At 40.0% G+C, this 18,986-nt stretch overlaps 2 protein-coding genes across 3 annotated transcripts in view; one reads left to right on the top strand and one right to left on the bottom strand.

Moving 5' to 3' along the window:
* LOC144026989 (proteasome subunit beta type-7-like) overlaps window positions 1-7,009 on the top strand; it is a 97,739-nt gene extending 90,730 nt beyond the window's left edge. The window contains exon 8 of the mRNA XM_077534210.1: window positions 6,831-7,009. Coding sequence (XP_077390336.1) covers window positions 6,831-6,942 — 112 coding nt within the window. The 3' untranslated portion in view covers window positions 6,943-7,009. The remainder of the gene's footprint in view (window positions 1-6,830) is intronic.
* Window positions 7,010-12,256: 5,247 nt separating this feature from the next.
* On the bottom strand, window positions 12,257-18,409 carry LOC144027381 (uncharacterized). Of its 2 annotated transcripts, XM_077534839.1 has the most exons (7): window positions 17,737-18,409; window positions 17,177-17,394; window positions 16,930-17,072; window positions 16,256-16,430; window positions 14,717-14,880; window positions 13,887-14,100; window positions 12,257-12,949 (listed from the first exon to the last, which is right to left on the bottom strand). In XM_077534839.1, the coding sequence occupies exons 1-7, from the start codon at window positions 17,772-17,774 to the stop codon at window positions 12,804-12,806; spliced, it is 1,098 nt and encodes a 365-aa protein (XP_077390965.1). In that variant the 5' UTR covers window positions 17,775-18,409; the 3' UTR covers window positions 12,257-12,803. The 2 variants fall into 2 exon arrangements, 1 of the variants encoding a protein (XP_077390965.1); XR_013285446.1 differs by lacking the exon at window positions 16,256-16,430 and having other exon boundaries at window positions 17,177-18,409.
* Window positions 18,410-18,986: the final 577 nt, after the last annotated feature.

The raw sequence follows: 18,986 nt of genomic DNA, 5'->3' as shown, positions 1-18,986 counted from the left end.
CATCGTGGGCTCTTATGTATGCCTCCAAATTATCATTGCGCTAGGTGAAACGTACAACCGGGAATGCTTCGTTAAAGAGTTTTTTTTAGTTCAAAATGTGATGCCCGGCCCCTGCGGGACTTCCTATTGGGTTTAGCACATGGCACCAAGAGACTTTTTTGTACATCCTGGGCTGTTACATATGTCTACAATTTTTCGTCGCTCTTGCTGCTTCGTACAACTGGGAATGCTTCATTAAGAAGGATTTTTTTCCTTTGCAAAAAGTGCATGCCACGACAACAGCGTGTGACGAAATAAAAAACTTTCAATAACTTTTCATTTTCAACATCTTAAGATGAATCACACCAAGTTTGAAGATGATCGGATAAACTCTGTAGGAGGAGTTTGTTAAAATATGACCCCTATGAAATGGCCAAAAAAAATGGCAACACATTCCAAAGTAAATCAAAATGGCGGACGTCCTGTTAGGTTTAGCATATGGTTCAAAAAGAGTTTTTTGTACCTCGAGGGCTGTTATATACCTCTACAAATTTTGGTAACTCTAGGTGAAACGTACAGCCGGGTATGCTTTGTTAAAGAGGAGTTTTTTTTTAGCTCAAAATGTGATGCCCGGCCCCTGGGGGACTTCCTGTTGGGTTTAGCACAGGGCACCAAGAGACTTTTTTGTACATCTTGGGCTGTTACATATGTCTACAAATTTTCGTAGCTCTTGCTGCTTCGTACAAATGGGAATGCTTCTTTAAGTATATTTTTTTTCCTTTGCAAACAGTGCATGCCATGACAACAGTGTGCGACGAAATACAAAGCTTTCAATAACTTTTCATCTTCAACATCTTAAGATGAATCACACCAAGTTTGAAGATGATCGGATAAACACTGTAGGAGGAGTTCGTTAAAATAAGACCCCAATGAAATGGCCAAAAAAATGGCAACACGTTCCAAAATAAATCAAAATGGTGGACTTCCTGTCAGGTTTAGCATATGCTTCAAAAATAGTTTTTTGTAGGTCATAGCCTGTTACATATGTGTACCAATTTTCGTAGCTCTAGATTAAACGTACAACCGGCAATGCTTCGTGAAGTAAGAAGTTTTAAACTCTAAATTTGATGCGTCGCCGCCGTCATATAGTATATCAAAAACTTTTGATTTTTTACATTGATGTTGTCCCAGGTGTTGAGATGGTCCATCCCAAGTTTGAAGTCAATCGGGTTAACCGTGTAGGAGAAGCGGGCAAAAGTATGACCCCTGTAAATGTGCAAAACTGGGCCAAAATTGGACATTCAGATGATCATACCTCACTTTCAGTCTATTTTAGGGTACACACATCAAAGAGGTTTTTGTTCATCTGGATGTGCTACGGGAGCCACACAATTTTCGTCGCCATAGGACAATCGTAGCGGGACAGGGATCCGTTTAACCTATGTAGGTGGCGCTATGGAGCCATTTTTCTGTTATCATGTATGGTGACTTTAAAATATCAAATTTTTCGCCAGTCCTGATGTGCGTGTAAAGTTTGGTGAGTTTTCGTTCACGTTTAGCGTCTCAAAAATGCGATTGTTTGCGGAGAAGAATAATAATCAGAATAATAATAATAAGAAGAATTCCTACAAAAACAATAGGGCCTCGCAGCGGCACCGCCGCCGCTGCTCGGGCCCTAATAATAATAATTTTTACAAAAACAATAGGGACCTCGCAGCGGTCGCTGCTCGGGCCCTAATAATAATAATAATTCGAACGAAAAACAATAGGGACCTCGCAGCGGTCGCTGCTCGGGCCCTAACTAGAGCTGCGAGCAGCTATAAAGGGCCCTCGCAGCCCGGGCCACGTTGGGGTCCTTGCACGTTGGGGTACTTGCACGTTAGGGTACTGGCACGTTGGGGTACTGGCATATTGGAAGCAAAATTTCTTTGAAAATGGCATAATAAACGTTTACATGTAGAATTTTTTTTTGCCAGTGTGTGTCAAGCTCAACGGGTTTTGGTGATTGTTAAGACCTGCAAAAATCAGCGTCCTTATTTATTTTTAGGCAGTGAGTTGCAGTGATTGGTATTTTTTGTAAAAGTGTATATATACATCATCGCTCGTTGTACTCATTGCACAATGTTACTTTTATTGTCCAAAGGGGCAATCAAAAATGAATAAAACAAAATGGAAACGTACATACGTTTGGATCGGTGTGAAGCCAGTGAACAATTTGAGTGGTGGAAACTAAAAGAATATTCATAAATGGCTTAGTTATCACACTTAGAATGAGTTTACATTTTTTGTACAAAATACCGTATGTGTTTTTTTTTTTTATATATATATTATGCCTCAAGGGCTAGGCGGCGCTGTATTTATAACTGAATGTTGTCATAGAGATACCTTCAGGCCTTGATTATAAGCATACATGTCAAGTGTGGGATTTTTTTGGGAGCATGTACCGTGGAGTTATTATGCATATCCTTCATTCACGATATTGCTTTTAATGTCCACAGAGGCTATCAAAAATAAATAAAAATATATATATGTTTGGATAAGTCTGATGCCAGTGAACATTTTGAGTGGTGGAAACTAAAAGAATATTCATAAATGACTTAGTTATCACACTTAGAATGAGTTTACATTTTTTGTACAAAATACCGTAAGTGGGGTATTTTTTTTTCATGCCTCAAGGGCTAGGTGGCGCTGCATATATAACTGAATGTTGTCATAGAGATACCTTCAGGCCTTGATGATAAACATACATGTCAAGTTTGGGATTTTTTGGAGCATGTACCGGGGAGTTATTAAGCATATCCTTTTTCAGTGCGAAACACAAATTTTGATGCCCCGCCCTCATCATATAGTATTTCCAAAAGTCAAGATTTTTCCGTCTGTTGTTGGCTCAGGTCTTGACATGGTCCAGGTCAAGTCTTAACTCAGTCAGATGAAACGTGTAGGAGAAGTGGGCAAAAGTCTGCCCCCTGTGAATGTGCAAAAACCGTCAAAAATGGGACATTCAAAAATTCGTAGCTCACTTCCTGTTCATTTTAGCATATGGGTCCAAGAGACTTTTTTGTAGGTCTTGGGCTCCCTCATACACCTAAAAATTTTCGTAGATCTTGCTTGAACGTACAACCGGGGCTGCTTCATTAAAAATTCCTAGGGGGCGCTATTGAGTCATTTTTGTAAAAATAGCACAATCAACAATAAAATATTGTTCATTTTACCAGGCCAGATGTGTGTGCCAAGTTTCATGAGTTTCTGCGCATGTTTAGACCCTCAAAACTGGCGTTGTTTTCTTGGCGAACAGTGCTTAGCCACGCCCACAGCGATTCGCGAAAACTCACAAACTTCGTGTTGTGACATCATGAAGGCCGAATCCCTCATCTGAGCAAATATGAGGTAGGTCCAGTTAACGTGTTTGGAGAAAAACGTAGAAGAAAATTCGTAAGAAAAAAAATTGCCACTAGTTGGCGCTATCAGTAAGATTAAATATAAGTTCATAGATGTCTTTAGGGCTGGACTCTCATCAATTGTGTGAAATTTTGAGAAGATAGGATCATCTCGGTCAAGTTAATGCAGCTTTTATTGTCACGAAAAATCTTTAGACTTTGCGGCACCATAGCGGCCACGCCCTTTGGCGAAAAGTTACAATATTCGGTGTGGGGCATGATCAACATCTTAAGGCTTTTCTGACCAATTTTCAACTGGATCCCTTCAACGAGCTCAGCGCAGTAGCTAAAAACGTAAAGTATGACATTTATTGTTACCACTAGGTGGCGCTATATGTATAACTGAATTTTATCATATAGATGTTTTCAGGCCGTGACTATTACATTGCCTGAGAAGTTTGAGATTTTTTGGAGCTTGAACATGGGAGTTATTAAGCATTTGCTCTTTCTGGACAAATGAAATTTTAAAGGCAATATTTGATGCCCCGCCCCCATCATATAGTATTTCGAAAAGGCAAGACTTTTTGCCCAGTTGTTCTCTCACGTCTTGAGATGATAAATGCCAAGTTTGAAGTTAATTGGATGAAAAATGTTTGCAGAGGGGGAAAAAGCATGACCACAGTGAATGTGCCAAAATAGGCCAAAATTGGACATTAAAAAATTCATAGCTCACTTCCTGTACATTTTAGCTACATGGTCCCAATAGACTTTTTTGTGCATCTCGGGGTGCTACACGTGCCTGCCAATTTTCGTTGCTCCAGCTCAAACGCGCCGGGCTTGGCTTTTATTTTTCTACGCTAGGGGGCGCTATAGAGTCGCGTTGTTATGACGACTTCATAATAGCAAATTTTTCGCCGGGCCTGAGGAGTGTGCAAAGTTCGGTGAGTTTTCGTACCCAAAATCGGGATCGTTTGCGGAGAATAAAGAATAATAATAATAATAATAATAATAATTTTTACAACAACAATAGGGACCTCGCAGCGGTCGCTGCTCGGGCCCTAATAATAATAATAATAATAATAATAATAATAATTTTTACAAAAACAATAGGGACCTCGCAGCGGTCGCTGCTCGGGCCCTAATAATAATAATAATTTTTACAAAAACAATAGGGACCTCGCAGCGGTCGCTGCTCGGGCCCTAATAATAATAATAATAATAATAATAATAATTTTTACAAAAACAATAGGGACCTCGCAGCGGTCGCTGCTCGGGCCCTAATAATAATTCTTACAAAAACAAGAGGGACCTCGCAGCGGTCGCTGCTCGGGCCCTAATAATAATAATAATAATAATAATAATAATAATAAAAATAAGTTTTACAGAAACAATAGGGACCTCGCAGCGGTCGCTGCTCGGGCCCTAATAATAATAATAATAATAATAATAATAATTTTTACAAAAACATTAGGGACCTCGCAGCGGTCGCTGCTCGGGCCCTAATTAAAACAAACAAACAACAGAACTTCCAACAGGGAAGCTAACATGTCGCTTCTAATTGTGAGGGGTCTTGCCACAAAGTGGGGGCCCTCTGTAAGAAAAAAAAAACAAACGTCTTGTGGCGTGAACTTTAATCCACAGGTATCAGCCTTCTCATATCGTCGGTATAGTAGTTGTCTAGTAGTGGGAAGTTCCAATCGGGTGTCTCATTCATCCCCCGCTGAGGGCTCGGGCCCCATTCTGCGGTACTCACTCAGCTTCTCCCGAATTTGCTGGGTCTTGGCTGACTCCCAAGTTAGAAGTCGAGCCAGCGTCTCCTCTGAGACGCTTTCCTCTTCTGATCCGCCGGCAATTTCGGCCACCTCGAATCCTCGTCTCCGCAGGTCCTCCGCTGCGTGCCTCGTGTTGTTGTACATGACGGTGCCAGTGTCAAAAATCAAAAAAGACTTGCATCTTCGTCAGGGGGGTTTGGAGACGTATGCCCTTGTCTTTCAACGCCTTCTTTACGGAGATATATTGCTTCAGTTTGCTCTGTACTTCCGTAGCGTAATCGTGATCAAAATATACTGGTTTGTTTTGAATCTGAAGCTTCTTCCTCCATGCGTCTCGAAGAATCTGCTCTTTCACTGAGAACCGGAGGAAACGAACCACCATGGAACGAGGGGGGCTTGGGGGCCAGAGGAGTGTGCAAAGTTCAATTCCCAAGTCCGGGTCACTTTCGGCTCCCAGCTCCGACTTGAGAAAATTTTCAATGAAAGCCACAGCGGATGTACCCTCAGCGTCCTCGGGTATACCAATAGATTCGGATATTCTTGCGCCGGGAGCGCCCTTCCAAATCTGCCACTTTCTCCTTTAGAGCCCGTTGGTTAGTAAGAAGTTGGGTGAGAGTCTCTTTGACACCAATGTCCCATTTCTCCATGTCAGCTAAACTTTTCTCCACTTCTCCGACACGTTTAGCCGTCCCCTCGACTCGATTTGTCACTTCGTTTATCTTCCGGTTTACCTCTGCGGTGAGCTCCTCCATTTGTTTTTTAATATCTTCTCGAAAACATGCTCAGAAGTCAGCAAGGTCTTTTTTTAGTTCGGCTTGAAGCGAAGCCATCCCCGATGTCATAACCTCGCTCATCACTTCACAAATTGAATTCAGAGTTTTGTTCCCTTTCGGGGCTCCATCTTGATTCGCTACGCTATCACATGGCGCAGCTTCTCCTTCGGTTTCTCGCTCAACAGTGTGTCGTAGACAATAACCTTTCTTCTTGCTTTTATCCCCACTCATTATGGAAACAAAATAAATTCGTTTCGACGAGTAAGACTCTTGAATTATCAAATTTGCGGCTGATACCTGGAGCTCAGTCACTACGCGGCCATCTTGTCTACCGCGCCACCGGAAGTCCTTGTTTTATATATTTTTATCTTATTTTCACAAGTCTTGGGACTTACTGGGCGAACCTGGGACCTCGGGAATTGTATTTCGTACCATGTCATGTGGAAATGTGTTAAGACCAAAAAACAAAACAAAAATCCTCAGATGTTTGCGTAATTTAATTTTGAGAAAAGAAAGTTATACTCAGCTTTTCTTTTTTTTTTCTACCCCGGATAGTTTCAGTGAAGGCAAACCGGGTATGCCATCAAACGGAGCAATCACAAGCGATGTTCCCACCCGCCATCTATGGCGGTACAAGAATTGAAGACGTGTGTGCAGCACCCGGCCATGAGCTACGCCACACTTCTCGTTAATGACCGGCGTGGCGAACGCCGGTCATTAACGCAAGAGCAAACGCAGAAGTATTAAAGTAGGCTTTAGAAGCGGGTATACTCAATGCTTACAAAAAAAAGATGTGGGTATACTACGTATAGCCGTATATACACTGGACTACACCACTGATTTTAATGTCATTACTTGAATGGAAGTTCTGTTTTTTCTGTTGTTCTATATTATGTATATAATTGATTAATATGCTTTCCCCCCATTAGAACTGGCGACTACAAGTATAAAAGGGGAACCACAAGTGTCTTGACAAAGCTAGTGACGCCATTGACCCTGGATGTGATGGAGGAAAGTGTGCAAACCATGGATACTTCCTAGAGTTTGTCTGCTGTATTTTCTTTAAGTTGAATGACAGTGCTTCGTTAATAAATAAATAATAAATGCAGCTCTCCATGTTTTTTTCTTTTTCTGTTATAACAAACTGTTTTGTAGTCATCTTATCAAGCTTGTACTATGAAACTATTGCAAGGCACCACCAAGTAATGGGGTTCATTCACCAATCTTCAAACCTGGATTGATCCAAATTAATGGTTCATTACTTTTTACAATAAATGTTTATTTACAGAAACGTGTAGTGTTTTTTCCCCCACTGATTAAATGGAAATGTTACTGTGGGTCTTCAAGCGTGGAGGAGGGACCAACCCTTAAATATAACAAATACGTTGAGGGGGAGGGGGGTGAATATTGACTGCTTACATACATGACCTATTCAGGTGCCCACGCTGCTTTTCTCACCAGTAATCTTTCATATGCGCTAGTTACGTCAAGTTTTTAGGGCAAGTGTAGGTCAACTCATTTTGACCTATTGGTGTCCCAGAATTTAGGCCTGCCCGAAAAAATTGCTGTATATTTTTAACAAACTTGTTTGCCTTGAGTAAAAGACAAAATGGAAGAAATGAGAAGGTTGAGAAACAATTGAGTTTGAAGGTGTTTTTTGATCATATTTTATAAAGGCAGTATCACACAAAAACATTACTCAAAAAGGCCACCCCCATCCCCACCCAAAAAGTTCAATTTCTCCGGAACACTTCTTCCGATTTCCAAAATTTTTGCTGCGTTGTACTCTGGTTGAAGTGGCCTTTCGAGCCAGACTTTGCAGTTTGACATTTCATTTTTTTAGAAATCCTATAAAGTTGCTGCTTCAAAGGTGCATTGTAGTGCTTAATATGTAAATGTTTCTCCATCATGCATACTCATGAAAGTGAGTACAAAGATCCCCGACCTTTTTAACTGAGGCTGCACCTATCAGCGTGTATATCTTCCCTTCAGTGTGGAGTATTTGTGGCACTCCACACTGAACACTGAACACTCCACAGTTTCTTGGGAGTTGACACAGAGGGTATGCTTTAGGTTGGAGATGGCATTCGCGAGCAAAAAAGTGACAAATTCCACATCCATCCATCCATCCATTTTCTTGACCGCTTATTCCTCACAAGGGTCGTGGGGGGTGCTGGCGCCTATCAGCTGGCTCTGGGCAGTAGGCGGGGGACACCCTGGACTGGTTGCCAGCCAATCGCAGGGCACACAGAGACGAACAACCATCCACACTCACAAGCACACCTAGGGACAATTCGGAGCGCCCAATCAACCTGCCATGCATGTCTTTGGAATGTGGGAGGAGACCGGAGTACCCGGAGAAGACCCACACGGGCACGGGGAGAACATGCAAACTCCACCCAGGAAGGCCAGAGCCTGGACTCGAACCGGAGTCCTCAGAACTGGTAGGCGGACGTGCTAACCACCACAAGTTCCACAATGTACCTATAACTGTACTAACAATTTACAACAGATTTCAGTTGCCTAATTAGCTAATTAAGAATGTCAAATGTAGTTGCCACTTTAATGTAGGAACTGATTAGGTCATTCAACTGTCATGGAATTCAAGACCAGACATCTTTATTTCGCAATCAATGCATTGCATTGCAACGGGGTACCGCACGATATACATCAGCACACTTTAGGGGTGTCCCGATCCGATACTGATGTCGGATCTGTGTCCGATATCAGCCAAAAAAACAGTATCGGATTTTTTCTGTCCATGTCCAAAAATATCCGATATTTGCACACATATATAAACAGTCCATTCCTGCTTCCGCTCCTGATTTTCTATCCGGCAGCGTCTGCACCGAGCATGCAGCATTCACGTGATCAAACAAACAAGCATGCATGTGAATTAGCTTTTAGCAAACTGAAGAAGGGAGAATGTCGACAGTGTGGGAGTATTTTTCATTGAAAAAAGAAAAAGACAGTGGACAGCAACATTTGTCAAAAGCCGAAGTTCCCCGTGGTGGAAAATAAAGGGAGAAGTTTAATCTAACCAACCTCATCAAGCATTTGAAAAAGTATCACAAACGAGAGCATGAGGATTTTGAGAAGAGAACCGAGGCGAATAATCAGACAGTCAACGCTGTCGGAATAATTTTCACACCGTAAGAAACTCCCACGGGACGGCAAAAAGGCTTCACGTAAGTATCACTGAAAAGATCGCTTAATTTATTGTGCTTGATGGCCAGCCTGTCAATCGTTAGTACTGTCGGCTTTAAATGTAATTGAGCACCTCAAGCCTCGCTACGTTATTTCGAGCCGCCACTATTTCGTAGATAAAACTATACCGCGGATGCATGGTGACGTTCAAAGGTGTATAGCGGATTATGTGGCAAATGCTAACGCTGTTAGCTTCACCACGGACATCTGGAGCTCAGAGCAACTTCATTTATCATAGAGGAGCATAGTATAGAAGCAAGCTGACGGGGCGGCATGCTGAAATGCTCATCTTCTTTTTTGTTTTTTGTCTTTGTTTTTTTGTGTGTGTATGTGCGTGCGTTTGCGTGCGTGTGTGCGCGTGCAAATACGTATAAATTTATACTCATTAATTCACCTAAAACCTTTTAAAAATCCCATTACCCTTCACCTTAACCAGGTACTTCAAAGTCTCGCCAGAGTCGTGAGGTTCAAATGGTCAGGAGACCAGAGAAAAGGTCAGAAAAGATAAAGAGAAAAGAAAGATAAATCAAAGTGAAATCCAGCACCGACCAAACACTTCCTGCCTTCCCCATAGTTACAAAGTCAAAGTCTTACGCCAACCCCAGAAGCCTCTAAATTCCAACAAATTAACGAGATCTCAAGAGACCAGAGGAAAAACTAAAGAGAGGAAGGAGGGAAGGATCGATGAGGCAGAGTGAGATCCATAGAAACCAGTACATCCAATCCATAAAAGTGAAATCCAGCACCTACAAAACCCCTCCTGCGTGGTTACAAAATCAGAGTCTTATGCCAACCCCAGAAACCTCAAACTTCCAATAAATTGAGGAGATCTCAATTGACCAGAGGAAAAACTAAAGAGAGGAAGGATAGATAAAGCAAAGTGAGATCCACAGACACCAGCAAATGCTCATCTTCTTAAAAAAGAATCTCCACATTATGCTTGTTCTGCAGAAAGGGGAGATGGAGGAATAGTGAAATTAACCAACTGTTTTTCTACTTTTATTATACAGTGATACCTCGGCTGACGAACGCTTTAGCTCACGAACTTTTCGCCTCACGAACATTAAATTCGCGAGAATTTAGTCTCTGCTGACGAACTACTTTTCGGCGGACGAACCAAACCATGCGGTCGAACAGCACCACGGTGGCGGCCACGAGAAGCTGACGCACGCTCACGGCGTCCCAGTTCGTCACCCCCTTTCTTTTAGTGCGGACGCGGTTTGTGTTTGATAGACATTTTGAGTGTACTTTTGCTATTATGGGACCGAATAAGACCCCTCCACAGGCTAGTGTTAAGCCTAATGCTTACCAGCGAGGGACGGCGATTCGGCGGCGCGTTTGCATTGTAGTCAATGGAGTTCGCGCCACTAAAAAAAAGCGAAAGTGCCATCACGTACCTCAAAAAAGGAGAAAATCGTGCCACGGCTGTTTAGTCCCAAGAAAGAGGTGAAAGTAGTTGGCGGTGCGCACTTTTTGTTGACTCGCTAAAGTCCTTCCTTGTTCACCAACGGACACACCTCCTCCGCTCCGGTGAGCACGAAAGTGCGAATGAGCCGCAACCGTTCCATAAACACTCAACGCGGTGAAACGCTCGCAAATGAAGTAAGTCTACCATTGCTACTATCCTTAAGAACTACCATCACAAATTAAAATAAAACGACTTTATTATACAGTACAATTTATTTCTTTAATTACAATACAATAGCACATTTATTATACATAAAATAAGGTATATTTTTGTGTAGTTTTAAGGCTTATTTAGTAGAAAATTATGTTTTATAGGAACCTGGGAACAGATTATTCTCATTTTAATGGTTTCTTATGGGAAATAAATGTTCGGAAGAAGAACTTTTCGGCTTACACACACTCTCTGGGAACCAATTAAGTTCGTGAGCCGAGGTATCACTGTAGTCACATTTTCATTTTTATTTATTTTAAATTGGAGCTTGGGACACGTTGAGCAGTGAGAGAGTGGCCAATATTGTGTTGGTTATATATATTTTTTGTCCCGCCCGCTGGTCCCACCATAGTGACCATACACTGAGTGTGTGTAACGATATATATATATATATATATATATATATATAACTTCAAAGAGTATAATTTGTTTTTGTTTATTATATTCGTGTTATTTCTCAGGGTCCTTTATTTTGTATTTATTTTATTAAAATGCACGACATACTCATAGTTGCAGTTAGGTAACCCAAATTTAGGAATAAAAGGCTCATATTTTCTCATACTTAAGGTGCTGATTATTCCTTATTTGACACGACGAGGAGAGGTAGGACTCAGACGCAGGATAAAGGTAGGCCACAAAGGCAGCAGGTTTATTTCCGGCCAACAGCTGTCTACTCTCAACTTGAGAGTAGAAAGGGGAATCAAAAAGTGGATAACTAAAAACGCTCCACTGGGGAGGAAAAAACAGGCAAAAGGTACAGGGGACAACAAAAGGCGCTCCGCTAGGGAGGAAACAAGGCTCAAGGCACAAGGGGTAACTAAGGGCGCTCCGCTGTGGAGAATAAGGCACAAAAATAAGGCAAAACAACAAGGCAACAGGAACAAGGACTCGAGGACTGTGGGACGCTTCCATGCACTGACTGTGACACTTCGGCACTGAGGGGAAAGTGCAGGTGGCTTTTATTGTCTTGGTTGATTGGTGGCAGGTGGACATGATCATGGGCGGGGACCGGTAATTAGTGAACAGCAGGAAGGGCAAGTGACCTGGGGTGAGAGGAGACTCAAAATATCAAAATAAAACAGGAAACATGACTATGAAAATAAAAGCATGCCCATATGAAAAAAGCCTATATGATATATATATGGCAAGCATTATACATTCCTTTCATAAATTGAGTAGAATTTCTTTATAAGGACTGTGTATGTCTTACATAATATCTGTGCAATTATGGCCCCTTTCATACCAAAAACAACCCATAAATCATATAGGGGATTTTCAAACTCTTATATGAATATTACAAGTTCTACATATGTTTTATATATGCAATTTAAAATGTTTGATATATAATACAAATAACTATTTAAAACAATTTATATATGAACTTTATAAGAACATATTAAAGTTTTCATAAAAAATCACTTACATTTAATATCTAAATCTAGTAAATTAGTTGTAAGTATTTTAGGCAATTTAAATATGATTTTAATAAGTTAGTAATGTTAAATGCTTACAAATTCCATATTAGGATTTAATACTATTACTATATTTATATGATAGATTAATGTATTTATCCTTATATGTATATCATGTGCATTGTACAAAGGACATATGCAATTTGAATACAGTCCACAATTGTGTCAAAATTTTTATTCCAGACACACACACACACACATTATTTACACCCACACGCCTACACGCACACACACACCCACACACGCTTTAATTTGCACAACATCAAACGACGTGGGTAAACTAGTCCTTCCATCTGACTGTCAAAGATGACATATTCCCAAAACACTGACATTCTCATCTAAGCCCCCCATCCCCCCACCCCAAAAAAACAAATAAACAAAACCTTATGCATAACTTCAAGCAATTAGTTGTTTTTTCTTACATACACTATTTAGAATGCCACAAACCCTGATTGGCCCAGACCCCCAGGCAAATTAAACGTGGCTCAGGCATCAAAACTTCACTACACCTGAGCTAACATGGCCAAAGCACAGCACCTGACAATTTACTCTTGACTGTTGTCAAACAGCATGATGGTTTCAGGGTCCAGATTTTTAGGTTTATTCTTTGCCCTGATTTCGGAGAGCTTTGAGTTGATCACAGTACCAATATGTGATGGGATGACATGAGGCCATTTTTGTAATGTTGCTCCTGTAAGACAAACAACATAAATAGCTATTATTAACTGACCAGCATACACAATTTCCATCTGCAGAAATAAAACCGCTTAAAGGATATCTCTGGTGGCCCATTTCAAGGTATTGATGGGACGGAGCAATATTGTCAAGTTTGATAAATATCTGGTGTTTCTATTTTTGTGTCTCGTTTTGTATGTGCCAAAATAATTCCCCTGGTTAATTTTAGCGCACGGCGCACACCCATTAGTTACTATTAAATACTATTGAGTGATGCAACAGATAAGTAGGGCAGTAGGTGGGGTACACCCTGAACTGGTTGCCAGCCAATCACAGGACACGCAGAGAGGAACAACCGTCCACACTCGCAAGCATACCTAGGGACAATTCGGAGCACCCAATTAACCTGCCATGCATGTCTTTGGAATGTGGGGGGAGACCAGAGTACCCGGAGTAGACCCACGCAGGCACGGGAAGAACATGCAAACTCCATCCAGGAAGGCCGGAGCCTGGACTCGAACCGGAGTCCTCAGTACTGGGAGGCGGACGTGCTAACCACTCAGCCTGATATTTACTGATTTATTCTTATTTTAATGGAAAGGATGCAACCTGACCCGCTCACAGACAAGCTCCTGCCTTTAATTGCCTTGATTCAGAATGGTAAAAAAAAAAAAATGCCACATTGAATAGGTGGACATGGCTGAGCTAAGACGGCTTTCAACGTGGTGACGTCACGGCTTCGCTTCTTGCAAGCGAGTATGGCTGTAACCAGCAGTTGTCATGGTGTCTTGATAAATACGTTCTGCAAGCCATTATAAACTTTCTTTAATACAACAGTGAATAAATGTGTTGCAGTTTTACTTGATAAACTATATACAGTATATTTCTCCTTTTGACCACCACAGGTACATTTTAAACACTAACAGTATGTCAGAAACTGTTAAGAAACTTACTATATATTGCATCCACTTTGTTTTTTTCAAGAGCCTGACGGCGTGTTCCTGAGGAATCCCTAGATGTTCCTCGTAGGTTGCTGACAAGTAGCACATCCATGGGAAAGACAGCTGTCAGAAGCGTTCTTATAAAACAGGAGGCAGAATTGGCATTTTGAGCCACAGCCCAAGCCAGCTTGTTGATGTGGACGATTGACCCAGGAACAATTTCTACCTATTAAAAAAAAAAAAAAAATCTAAAAATGTTTTCTCAGAAATATGTAACAAAAATAAATAAATAAATAAATACTCAACCCAACTTTTTTTTATAGCGCACTTTAAAACAACCATTGCTGTATAGAAAGTGCGATACATGGAGTAAAATCAGTCATACAAGAAAACAGACAAACAAAAGGAAGAAAACAGTTAAAACAAATTAATAACACAAATACAGCAATCAATAAAACACCACAACAATGTCACGTCTCATGCTGACTAAAAAGCCATAGATTTAAAATTTGTTTCAAGACAAGTTTTAAAAATGGATAGAGAGGGGGGTTGCAACAGACAAGGCGCAATCCCCGCTTAGCCTTCACTTAGTCCTCGGTATATGTTGTCAAGTCATTAGCAATGCCATCTTGTTTTACCACCAAAAGGCAGAGTAAACCTTTTGGTTGTAAATCAAGATTAAGACTTGAGAGATCAGAGGTGAAACATTTTGATAAATAATCATTTTAAAAGAACAGGCCAGAACAGAAGGCAATTTAAAACAAAAAACAAAACTGCTGAGTAACTAAGAGCTTGCAAAGCAAGAGAGAGAAAAGTGTTTATACAGTAGTATATAAAACTACCTGATCTTCTATGGAAGATTTGGGATGGTCATGAACACCAGATGCAGAGGTTTGTTGAACACTAGGAGATGAAATTTGCCCTGCTTGGAAGTCAGAGCTGAAGGAAGTTGTGGAACCACGGGACTTGAGGGCAGTCTTGAGCTCACCAATCATATCTGGTATCTCTGTAAACACAATTACATTTTGAACTCAATACCTGATTACCTGCACAAACCACTGTGCAATGGTGTGGGCATGACAATCTGTCAGTCATCATGATGTCATTATTTCAGGTCAGACCAGTCAATCCGAGTTGTTGGAAACAGGAGGAGATCGTACTTACTGGTAATACATCACATGGCGCAGTACAATCTAGGTGTTTGATTGTATGGCGCCTGCATGTGATTTTACCGAATAAGTATGTTGTCAACGCACATTGGCTGTCACCAGAGAGGGATGCACTGGGCCCATATGTAATGTCGACAGCATTAATAGACACCATTAATACAGTATATTAGCAAAAAAAAAAAGTTTATTTGGTGTTGAGTTGCTCTTGAAATAATGATGGCAATACTGACTGACAAATTGGCATGTCCACCACTGCCCACCATATGCCCCTATGTGGGCAAAATAAGTTTTCAGGAGCATCAAAGTTGGTCGTTCGTCCTGGACATTTACTGGGCTTTGCACACCACTGCACCCACCACTGCCCAGCATCATCTCTACAACTGGCTGACAGCCCCCTAAAGCAGAGAAAAAAAAAAATGCTTTTTTAAAAAAAAAAATTTATTTTATTTTTTTTAAAGACACGTGTACACCAGCAAAGGTGTTTGGTATGGAGCACCTTACATTCCCATGCTCATTTAACTGTTGTTGTATCTAGAATTGAGTGTGCAAAGGTGTTTTCGCCAAGCACCTTTTGTACATGAGGCCTCTGGTTAGTCAGCAATTTCCTCACTGCATTAAATACTGACAAAATACAGTACTTTGGAAATGTCTGGTTTGAATGTGCCTTTAATTTTCTCTGAATAAGCAACAAATATGTCAGAGAAATTAAAATTTGAGGCCTTGGTATGAGATTATTCTGGGATTTTAGCGGAGGAAATCCATTTCCATCCATTTTTTGACCGCTTATTCCTCACTAGGGTCGCGGGGGGTGCTGGCGCCTATCTCAGCTGGCTCTGGGCAGCAGGCAGGGGACAGTCTGGACTGGTTGCCAGCCAATCGCAGGGCACACAGAGAAAAACAACCATCCGCACTCACAAGCACACCTAGGGACAATTCAGAGCACCCAATTAACCTGCCATGCATGTCTTTGGAATGTGGGAGAAGACCCACGCAGGCACGGGGAGAACATGCAAACTCCAACCAGGAAGGCTGGAGCCTGGACTCGAACCAAAGTCCCCGGAACTGGGAGGCGGACGTGCTAACCACTCATTCACAGTGCCACCTAGCGGAGGAAATCAAATACAAGAAACCAGATGCAATACAAGAAAAGTGCCTGGCTAAACCAAACCAAAAAGTACTGTTGTGTGTTGGTTGATTCACAACCATACTCACCTCTAACCAACATGTTTTTCAGTTTTTCATTCTCACTTCGCAATCTTGTATTTTCTTCCTCTAGTTCATTCAGCTTCTGAGTTTGTTGTTGGTTGAAAATTGGTTGATATTTATCGATAAGCTTTTTGGCAACATTCTTTTGTGGTTTTGTTATCGATTGTTTTTTACTTTGAGTCTGTAAAATAAATTAAAACAGTTACTTTCACTGAAAGTACAACACACTTATTCCTGGAATAATGCAAAACCCACTTTCAACGGAGGATTGGCCAATAGTTACTGATTAAAAATAAAAAAACAAATAAATAAATATCTGCATTTGCATCATCAGGCAAAACGCATGCCAACATGCTCCAATATATGAACACGTGTAATGTGTCAATTCAATTGATTGTTTGTTTATTACTTTGATTTGCAGCAACTTCTGTAATTTCTTTATAAATTTCTTTCTGTCTTTTCGAAGAAGAGTCAGTTTCCCTAGATTCTCACTCATCTGAAATGTATTTCTCCGCTCTAAGATGAATAAAGTACCAATCTATCAAGTGTAGTTTAACCTTCTTAGACAGTATTACATAATATATATATATATATATATATATATATATATATATATATATATATATATATATATATATATATATATATATATACATATATATGTTTAAGATTTTACTTACTTGTGGTGATTCACCTAGATCAGTTTCAGAATCAGAGTCTGTATATCGACATGGCGGAATTGAGGGTCTTTTTTTGGGCAGGTGCTCATCCTTGTTGACAGACAAATATTGTTTAATTTTGCCATTTGTTTGGAAACGATTACCTGAAATGAAAAATAGACAAAACAAATTACATTTCCCTTATGTAAATGTATGTAATGATATGGAAACTGACATTGGGTTAAAAAAAAATAAATAAATCACTTACTGCTGACGAACTTGACAGATGCTCTGTAAACTGGCCAACCATGTTTGGGTTTTTTACCTTTCTGCCACTCCACAATGGCCAAGTAGTCAGATACAGGATATCCATTGTCATCAAACTTGGAATCATCATAAGACTTTATAGCATCTGTCTTCACTTCACTATACTTCCCAGCATCCTCTCCATTACACCACACTACCACTGCGAATCTTCTTGTCATACTACAATTACAACAAATTGTGAGAGTTTAAACAACATAAACTTGGCTATAGCATTAACAAATCTGAATAGACAAGTTTATACATGTTTTGTCTTTTGACATTTTTTTTCCTGTTTTATGTCAAATTTTGTATTACTGTTAAATATTGTCTGCAACTAAATTAAAACTACTAATACAAACGTTAAAATATTAAAAATGTTGGCGAATGACTTACTGAGGAGAAATTCGATACTTTAGCTAGCACAACACTAGCAAACGTTCATCCTTGGTGGAATACAGGCTGTAACGTAACTTACTCAAATATAACTTAAAACTCAAAGGAGCAAGTTGAAAATGTTTCTACCTTGTTGGCAATAAGTCAGAAGGGACTTTGGTGTCCATGTTTTCGCTGCCTCGCTGGTCAACAACTTTTTTCAGACGAAAAAGCCACAGAAAGCAGCAAGTAACGCCATCTCTCTTCTGGTCTATCCCGCTTGGATTGACTTCTGGCTTGTCATTGGCTAACTACGTAGCAGTTCAAATCGATGTCAACCAATCACGCTCCACCTAGCTTAATCGTCTCCGAGGTCGTGTTATCTGTCTGTGTTCTTTTCTTTCACCTCCAAGCAAGCACAAAAGAAGTCTAAAAATGCCAAAACGAAAAATATACTGTCTTCATGATACTGCGGGAAGAGAGAGAAAGATTCCTCGTCGTACCCTGAGTCGATGGAAAAAAAGGTACATTATGTGTGCGTAGCATGAGTTCATGAAAGCTAAGCTATTTTATGCTAACTGCAGCCTGTACACGATGCTAGTGTGCTATGCTATCGGTGTGTACAGGAAGTTAACACTATATAAAGTCTAGGCTACACAGGCTGTATGCACAAATCTATATTGTCCAATATTTTAACATCTGTATCATTAAAACTGTTTTAGGAAAATAAAAGACGTTCAATTTAATGAGCATTCTTCACAAAGAACCGACAGTGTAAGTAGAATACACTTAAAAATTAATATAATTTTTTTCCCCCAATATATCATGGTTTTCTTTTTTCCTTTTTCCACCATTTTAGTATCATTTTTCACATTCATCAGGGGAGACAAAGCCATCCACACCCACCAATGAGCAGGTGTGTCTGTCAATAATCATAATAAAAATTGTTTATCTTTATCTTTTACTTTACATTTTATTTTTTAGGATTCGAACCTTTTGACATGTCCTCCAGAGCCAGAAGAGAATTTATCAGAAATACAGGTATATATATATATATATATATATATATATATATATATATATATATATATATATATATATATATATATATATATATATAGTTTTTTTTTTTTTTTTTTTTTTTTTTTTTAAACAAATTTCACAATAGAAAAATGTATTGCTTTCATTTTTAGGATGTCAACCTTTTGTCTTGTACTCCAGAGCCAAAGGAACGATTTTCATCAACAGTGCAGGTATAGAAAATTTGTATTATTGTTTAGATCTATTTCTCATTAACTTTACAATGGAGTAGTGATATTTAATTGTTTTTAGGAATTCTGCCTTTTGCCACACCATCCACACCCTAATGAGGTGCCCTCATCTGAGGTACTGGTATTAAA

This window comes from Festucalex cinctus, chromosome 10 (genome assembly GCF_051991245.1).
Source record: "Festucalex cinctus isolate MCC-2025b chromosome 10, RoL_Fcin_1.0, whole genome shotgun sequence".
NCBI lineage: Eukaryota > Metazoa > Chordata > Actinopteri > Syngnathiformes > Syngnathidae > Festucalex > Festucalex cinctus.
The sequence above is the reverse complement of the archived record's forward strand: the minus strand, read 5'-3'. Positions and strand labels throughout refer to the sequence as shown.